Raw genomic sequence first — 8,911 nt, 5'->3', positions numbered from 1 at the left:
GGAAAAAACCCTTCCCTGGAAAAATAACCTGTTACTGTTACAGGTTTAAAAAACTCTCAGAAGCATAACACCAAATTCCCCTATCAGCTGTATATATTCAAAGTCGCCCCGACTTTCTGGGCGCAAGTTATTCCGGCCATAGGATATAGCCCAAAGATCAAAGAGATTTACCGTTATAGATTTGTAAGTGCACAGGATGAACAGAATATAAAGAAAAAAATAAGAGTCACAAATGATGTTAATTTACTTGATTTTCACTGCATAGTTCAATTATAATTTTAGGCACTTTCAACATTTCTAAAACAAAACAAAATATCTAATAACTCCACCTAAACTCAACAAAAGATATCTAAAAAGTAAAAACCAAGTTACAGCATAACAAATATTCATATAATAGCTACCTGTATCATTACAAGCACAGAATACAATGTAAAAACTGCACACTTCAAAGCAGTAGGAACAGTCATCATGAGCACTGGTCAAAAGTAAACATTATTTTAATAGACATAAACCACACAAATCCACCCAGATTAGATGTAAAGTTAGCTGGGACATAAATACAATATATTTAAAAATCCCTGGTGTAAGATATAAACATACATGTAATGAAAATATTGGTGAAATAGAATACCTAAAATAAACGTGGTTAGATATAAATTAGCACTTTTGCCACCCAACACTTCTACAGCTGTATACTAGAACTTCTGTGGCTCTGGTAGTTTGAGGTGTATTAGTTTTGGTCAGTTTGGGAAAAAAGCTATAAAACTTAATGTAAAAATATATCTTTTGTGTAATCTTCTTCAAGGAAACAGGGTAGTCAATATTATCAAGTACCAAGTACATGGTTACTGGTATATTGGTCTTAATTCAAAATTATCATTTTTTTTTCTTTTCGTTTTCAACTTCTGATTTTCTATATTACATAAGTATAATTGAATTGGATAAAAAAACTTGAAATGGAACATCAGACAGAGGAAAACAAACTGAATTTAATTATACCGATATTATACAGGAATATAATATACACAAAAATAGATACTTATTTTTGCACAAATTTTACATAATTTCTATACACAGTTAAATTGAATTGAAATAAATGGATACAAAATGGTGCCGTTCTCTTATATATTACTGAAATTTGCATAGAATATCTTTAGTATAAAATTTACAAATTCTATCAAAGACTAGCGGTTGCCAGGCAAGATACGCCCACATTTTGCAAGAGAACTTAACCGATATTACGGTGTAACGGTGAAATATTTGAAGGTTTTTTTTTAAATCAGAAAATAATTGTGACCCCTAAAAGGACCACAAGCTAAAAAAGTGATTTTTCGTACAATCAGGGGCCATAATTCAGGAAGTTACGATCTGATATGCGCGAATATCAAAAGGCACCAAGATTTTTGGGTTATAAACATGCATATCAAGTTTCATCAAAATCAGATGAAAATTGTTTCCTCTACAGTGTCCACAAGCTAAAAACGTGATATTTTGTACAATCATTACAATATCGAAAGGAACCGAGCTATATTTCAAGTTTTGTCAAAATCAGATAAAAAAAATTGTGACCTGTAGAGTGCCCACAAACAAATTAACCTAGACTCAACACAAACTAGGTCATTTCAGGACTAACTTGTGGTTCAATTTTATTTCAATAATTTGCTTGCGTATACAGGGTCTTTAGCTGTCGAAGGAAACCCCCAAAAAACCCAAAGGGTTCGACAAGCGGCACTACTCCTTGTCACTACAAGCGGCGAATCGAAACTTGACTCAATGACAGACCTTGAGATCTAATGCGCAGGTCAAACGCGTGTGTGTTAAACCATTCGCCCACCAGATTCCTTAAAATGTACAAGAAAAATACCTTTAATCACAGCAATTACATTACAAACGAATATCAAGTAAATATCAGATATATTTGAAGATTGATGGGGTTTTTTCAACTTCCTTAACATTGTGAATAAATTTCATCTTGGGTTCTTGTTTCAGTCATATGTTTTTTCAACTTCCTTATCTTAATATTGTGAATAATTAACAATTATGATAATTAACAATCTATTCTATATCTTGCCAAAACTTCAAACACAGATAACTTTGCTCAGAATAAATTTATTTTAATGAAATTTGCAATATTTCATTTTTGAATATCTATTTTTGAACAACAAACTCTTTATCTAAATCTTACATCTTTAATAACCATATGTGTTAATTCTATATGAAGTTGGCATGTGTTGTATATGAATAATTCAACAGAGGTAGAGTTTTAACAGAAATCTTCATAGATCACAAAAATTCAACAGGATACATCACTTAGCTGAACACATATAATACATGCTGCTAATTTCACAAAACCCTGATTTAATATAATACGTTCTTCAATAACAAATCTGCATAGATGAATTCCACAAGAACTCATCGGAACACAGCACAGTAATCTGACAGCACTTGTGGTTGAAGAATTAATGGAATTTAAGATCCAAGAGTCATCAAATAAAACATATCACCATAATGTCCAGGGTGGTTTATTAGCTCGATTTGGTAAAACTCCAGTTATATTGATTGGTATATTAATAATGGCTTTATCTAATTTTAACCTTTCTAATTCTTTTCTTATCATGGCACTGAAAGAGAATGACACAATGACAATATTATAAATCATGTTTTCAACCAAATAACACAGAATCTGTGGTATAGATTAAAGACAAAAGATGTAATAAAATGTTTGACAGGTAATGAAAGCCTGGATATAAATGTTTTATGTGTGCAAGCAAACTTCTAATTTGTAAAACAGCAGACAGTGACACAATGAAATGTTGATATAAAATAAAATAAATTACTACATACCCATCTTTACCAAGTAAAAATAAGGAGGGAATAGAAGTTTCACGTTTTGTTTCATCACTAACCATGTCTATTAAGACATTATCGTTATCAGTATTATTATCAGTTATTATAGCTGCTACACCACCAGCTTTTTCAACATTATATGTCTTAGTTAAAAACGAACAATGTCTGAAAAATAACATTACAATGATGTTATGGAAGATTGCTAAAATGAAAGTCCTTCTATTCCATTATTGGAATAAAGAATTTGTAAACAGATGATCATACAAAACTTTTCAGGAATGAATTTTTATTTAAATGGTAGTTTAGGAGTTACTTCAGTACCAGAGCATATTAATCCTTTAAAAGTACAATGTAAAAAAAGTCAATTTACCCTCTAGACACCATCACAACAGAATTTTGGATGTAATTAGTTATAGGACTGCAGGCCTCATATGGTTCAGCTATTATTAAATCAACATATCTTAACATAGACGTCTGTAACGAAAGAAAAAATTACCAAATAATAAAATGAATTGGTTTATTTAAGTCCATTATCCCTACAACTACAATCGAAATAACACTCAAAACAACTAAAATCATTTTGTTAAATGGTGCCCATGTCACTTTAATTATTGTTTGTTATCAAAAAAAAAAAGAGCTCTGAATTTGAATAACTTACAAAAGGCACTCCAAAATCTGTTGAAGGTTTTAATTTATATGTATAACTGATGGACTGAGGCTCTATTACTTCAAAATATAATGTACCATCCAATGTTATGGTAATATCATTGGTCGTGGCTAATTGTGAACTGAACACTGCAAATCAAATAAAAAATAATAAGTCAATGATCACAATCACATTTAATATCCAATTAACACCTTATTTTTTTAGCATAATTGAAAAAAATTAGGATTGGTTTTACTTTTCCTGTGAATTAGAGGAACAATATTTTTTCAGATGAGTTGAAACGGTATTATTGGCAACGAGAACATCGCTAAATCATTGACAAATCTCTAGGACTAGCCTATTACTTTATTAGGTGAGAGAAGAGCCATAGCCATGGCCCGCATGGGGCAGGGTTATCGGATACCTTCTTTAAACTGCTCACCAGAAATTCCAGCTAATACACTTGTCATTTAAACTTTTAATAATTAGTGTTTACTAATAATAGTCAAATAAAACATGATATGCTTACCTTGGACGAATAATTGAGTAAAATAAATAAAAAACATAAAAAGCCGACAGAAACGTACTTCGTTGCCTTCCATCTTGGATTTTGCAGACTACTACTTCCGGTATTTTGTTTGTGAGAAGATATTGATACGATCATTATTTATTATGGCATAGAAAAATATTTACTAGGTCGTAAAACAAGTGGTTTTGATTAAAATTTTATTATAATTATCATATAAATATTGATATTTTATATAAACTAGATATTTTTTAACGAAAAATATTACAATATAATAACTGCACAGTAGAAGGTCCCTCTTAAATAACACGTAAGTCACGATTGAACTGTCCCAGTTAGTAACAGTCGGGGTTAGTAGGACATGGTGGATCATACTGAGATTTAATAATATTGTTTTGAATACAAAATATTATTTACACATTTTGTTTTAAAAGTAGATCAATGTTGTGAGATACTGTAGGTAGACCGGTAGGCGTTAGTCACATTGTGAACTGCTGAAAGTGGAACTGTGACTGATAGTGACTAGCCTATATATATATATTATATTGCATAAGGATTCACAAGCAATCAAGTTATTCAAATAAAAATGTCAACTGCAGTAGTTATAGGCGGGGGTATCAGCGGATTATCGGCAGCGTATTATCTTCAGAAACATGCTGGTGAAAAAATTGGCAAGATAATTCTCTTGGAATCAAGCAAGAGAGTAGGAGGATGGATGAATTCAACAAGACATGCTGATGGTGCAATATATGAGAGTGGACCTAGAAGCTTGAGAATTGTAGGAAAGCCAGGAAGAAATGCATTGAATCTCATTGAAGATTTAAATCTAGAAAATGAAATCCTTCCATTAACCTCTAATAATGCAGCTGCCAAAAATCGTTATTTATACGTTAATGGAGCACTCTGTGCCTTACCAAATAATTATATGGGCTTTTTACGAAGACAAGACCCATTTTCGCGATCACTGCTTTGGCAGTTTGCAGGTGAAATTTTCAAAACACGGTCTGACCTCGAAGATGATTCAATTTACAATTTTTTCTCCCGTCGTGTGAGCAAAGAATTTGCCGATATTGCTGTTGATTCAATGTGTCGTGGAATCTTTGCTGGTAATTGCCGAAACCTTAGTATGAAAGCCTGCTTTAAAGACATATTTAATTTGGAGAAAACTCACGGTTCTATTGTTTTAGGGCTTCTGAGATACCCAAAAGTACCTGCTGACGAATTAAAACCAAAATTAATACAAAAAGCGAGATCTGAAAAATGGGCATCTTATTCATTTAAATCTGGATTACAGCAGCTATCGGATACGTTATTGGATGCTATCAGTAATCATAAAATGGTGGATATTCGACTTAGTTCACCAGTGCAAAAAATGAACCTGAAAGATAATGGTCGTATTTCAGTTATCACAGATGAAGATGAAATCCAAGCTGACTATGTTCTGTCTTCAGTTTATTCAAAAAACCTTGCCGCAATGTTGAATAGTGACAACAATTATCTTAAGAGTCATTTAAATGCTATATCTGCTGTAAGCTGTGCAGTAGTTAATTTAGAATATGAGGGAAATCTTCTACCAGTACAAGCATTTGGACATTTAACACCATCATCAGAGAGTGGTCCCATACTTGGAATAATATATGATTCTTGTTTGTTCCCGTCCCATGATAGTAACAAGAATATACCCACCACACGATTGACTGTCATGCTTGGAGGGTCGTGGTCAGAACAACTAAAAACAAACGGATCGTGGATGAGTGAAGCTGATATAACAAACATGGCAACAAAAGCAGTTAGAGATCATTTAAAAATCTCAAATGAACCAATCAGATCTAAGATATCATTATTAGACAACTGTATTCCGCAGTATAAAGTGGGCCATACCAACATATTATCCCGTATGGACAAATTTATCGAGGACAAAAATCTCCCCCTCTATTTGATTGGTTCATCTTATCGAGGTGTTAGCGTGAATGACTGCATTCTAAATTCAAAATTAGCTGTTGAAAAGATTGTGTAAAGTGTCTTTATATTTACTGGGAATGTTGTTGTTTATTACAGGTTTAATGTCCAATACATTACATATGATATTATTGACAGTTTACCAGGCATTATCAAACAGGCTACCTATTTTATTGATACCAATGCTTTTTTATTGGTGAATATTAATTAGTGGTTAATCTTGGCTTTCAAGATTAATTAAATGATTTTATGAGTATTTTAGTCCCAGTTTTGAAGATTTTCATTTGATTCCAATTATGAAGCATATGGTATACGGTATTCACATGAAATGCTGATCTTTCTTGAAAAATATTTTGTCAGTAGTGGAGAGGGAGGGGGTCATAGTAATCCCCTAACCCAATATTCGGATCAAATTCAAAATAGAATTTTGTAGACTAATATTCCAATTAGTTGTTCCAAGAATCTCACTAAAATTATCAATACAGTATACATATCCTTCAAAAAAAAAGTCAAAGTTCGTTTTTGTATAAGGGTGACATCGAGCACCCCCTAAATGGTCATGTATGTCTACGTTTGTCCGTATACTCGCTGTAGGCAACATGATAGCTTTAGACAACAGTACATCATCTTCATAATGTGACAACTGTATTACAACATTAACAATACCCAAACTTTTTAAATCTTCATAAAATTCATTTATCTAAAAAAAAATACATGTGTATATATTTTTCATGCCAATGTCCCTCACTCCCCTGATGCATTCAAGTTATTGAACTTGTATGTCGTAACATTTTGACATTTGTGACGATGACAGCAGATAAATCTTGAAATAAAAATATTGTTACCGGTATAAGAAAATGTTATATTTTTGTTAAAACTTATAGTATATTGTTTTGTATACAATAATAGTGCTAATTAATCTTTTACTATATTTGTAATGAATAGCTTATATAAATATATATTAAATGTAACAGCTGAGTTTTTGAAATTTGATTTATGTGTTACGAAATAATGTGGGTTGTTTGGGTAGGGAAATGTTTGGAGCTTACCTGTGAGTAGTTTTGACAAATTACAGACAAGATTACTGCACAGATGACATAGCAGCTTTTATCCATCTACTCTGTTCAGAGCCACAGTGACTCAGGCCGGGATTTCCCGGTGTGGTTCCCCCTTGTCAGTGGTGCAGGACTGAGGGCTTAGCAAGAGAAAATGTAGTCGTTCGGATCGGACAAAAAATTACCCTCATAGCACACTCTATGGCATATGCCTGTCTTCATCAGCCTAGTCGGAGCAGAACAGTAGGATGTTAAACCCCCTATTTCATTTCATTTTCTACTCTGTTCGCCTAAATGTGTGGTAATTTTCTTGTTGCATTAATTAGATGTTTTACGGTACCAGTATAAAATTTATAATCATTCCTTGAGTTCCTACTAGAATCTTCATAATCAGATTGCTGTTGAAACATCCATTATTAAAACTTTTGGTAATAGATCAAATGAATGAAGGGAGATTTAATATCCTAATGTTCTGGGCCAACTGGGCTAATAAAGACGGATATTTAAAAGAAGTGTGCCACAAGGAAAATTTTGCCTGGGTTTTTCATCCTATCAGAGCTAATAGTACTAGACACTGTTCCTTATGCAGTGGCCACACTAGCCTAATGATTCGGCTGAATCAATCAGCGTCGAAATTGGCCTAGTGTGTCCGCTTCGCCCGAATGTAGAATTCATTAGTCAATCATCACTTATCATCCACTCATATCGGCAAGTCACGTAATTGTTTGAAGACATATGGTTGCTGCCATGTTTAATCGTGTGACGTGAAAGGTGATGCATTCGCCTAGTGTGTCCACTCATTCGGCGCCGATTGATTAGGCCAATGTGTCCACCACTTTATACTAGGCACTCTGTGCTGCACCATTGACAAGAGGGAAACCAGTCTGAAAAGTCCTGGTTAATGAGCCAGTCCCTTAACCACTGAGTGACACTGAGCCACCATGGCCTTTAGAAGCCCACAGGTATGTGAAATTGTGAAAAACATCATTGTCCAACGTCAATTAAGGAGCCTGGTCCACATTCTAAGGTAATGAGCAAAGACCACCCTTGCAATGATGTCTAATGTTTGTGGAAATCTAATCTGATACCATGCTCGTGATGGGTGGTGTCTCGTAAAAGTTCCCTGGTAGTTGGGATTTGAAGTAGACAGAAAGGCTGCCGTTCAATGAAACCTACAATATTAGACAAGTGACTTTATTCTATGTCAAATAAAAGCAGTGTTTGACAATGGAGTTAAAAATTGTATTTAGCACATGCCCAGATTTAACAATCCCCCCATACAACTTTACAAGGATAATGTGTTCTTTAATTTACCCCTCTCCAAATCTTACAGCATCAATCAAGTTACGCCCTGGGCCCTTATTCACGAAAACTTAAACTAAGATACAATCAAAATTTTAAGAAATACTGCAATTCGATTGGCTGACCAGTAAAATCAATTTGCATATATCCAATTTGCATATTGGTCAGCCAATCGAATTGCAGTATTTCTTAAAATTTCGATTGTATCTTAGTTTAAGTTTTCGTGAATAAGGGCCCAGACACATAATCTGTTTGGATATAAATTATGATTTAATCAACCAGAAACACACAACACATCAAAACTGATCATAGGCCCGCCAACAAGTTTACAGGCCATCTGGACACAATTGGGATGATATCAATGACTTGCATAGTTAACAGAAAGAGACAGGGTTTAACGTCCACTCCACTCGACACAAAGTAGGTCATTTTGGGACTAACACATGGTTCAATTTTATTTTAATAATTTGTTTGCGCATAGAGGTTTTTAGTAGTGTAGTGGGAGGAAACCGGAGGACCCAGAGAAAACCCACAAGGTTGGCCAGGCAACCCTACTCCTCGTCACATACAATCGGG

The 8,911-nt window shown here is 33.7% G+C and overlaps 2 protein-coding genes across 2 annotated transcripts; one reads left to right on the top strand and one right to left on the bottom strand.

Moving 5' to 3' along the window:
• Positions 1–226: 226 nt before the first annotated feature.
• LOC126815531 (protease-associated domain-containing protein 1) lies at positions 227–4,160 on the bottom strand. Its single transcript, XM_050541219.2, has 5 exons — positions 4,023–4,160; positions 3,506–3,642; positions 3,218–3,321; positions 2,845–3,012; positions 227–2,621 (listed from the first exon to the last, which is right to left on the bottom strand). The coding sequence occupies exons 1-5, from the start codon at positions 4,093–4,095 to the stop codon at positions 2,501–2,503; spliced, it is 603 nt and encodes a 200-aa protein (XP_050397176.1). The 5' UTR covers positions 4,096–4,160; the 3' UTR covers positions 227–2,500.
• A 153-nt stretch (positions 4,161–4,313) lies between these two features.
• On the top strand, positions 4,314–6,949 carry LOC126815530 (protoporphyrinogen oxidase). The gene has a single exon (XM_050541218.2). It carries the CDS (start codon positions 4,606–4,608, stop codon positions 6,034–6,036), a length of 1,431 nt encoding a protein of 476 aa, XP_050397175.1. The 5' UTR covers positions 4,314–4,605; the 3' UTR covers positions 6,037–6,949.
• Positions 6,950–8,911: the final 1,962 nt, after the last annotated feature.

The sequence above is a fragment of the Patella vulgata genome, chromosome 3 (genome assembly GCF_932274485.2).
Source record: "Patella vulgata chromosome 3, xgPatVulg1.2, whole genome shotgun sequence".
Lineage (NCBI taxonomy): Eukaryota > Metazoa > Mollusca > Gastropoda > Patellidae > Patella > Patella vulgata.
This window is presented reverse-complemented; position numbering and strand designations above follow the sequence as displayed.

Bases quoted from the DNA above. Each gene is read 5' to 3' on its own strand.
- LOC126815531 (XM_050541219.2), bottom strand. From the start codon at position 4,095: ATGGAAGGCAACGAAGTACGTTTCTGTCGGCTTTTTATGTTTTTTATT. The intron at 3,322-3,505 runs GTAAGTTATTCA...CTTTCGTTACAG, and splicing joins CAGATTTTGGAGTGCCTTTT to ACGTCTATGTTAAGATATGT. The intron at 3,013-3,217 runs GTAAATTGACTT...GTTATTTTTCAG, and splicing joins GTTGTGATGGTGTCTAGAGG to ACATTGTTCGTTTTTAACTA.
- LOC126815530 (XM_050541218.2), top strand. From the start codon at position 4,606: ATGTCAACTGCAGTAGTTATAGGCGGGGGTATCAGCGGATTATCGGCA.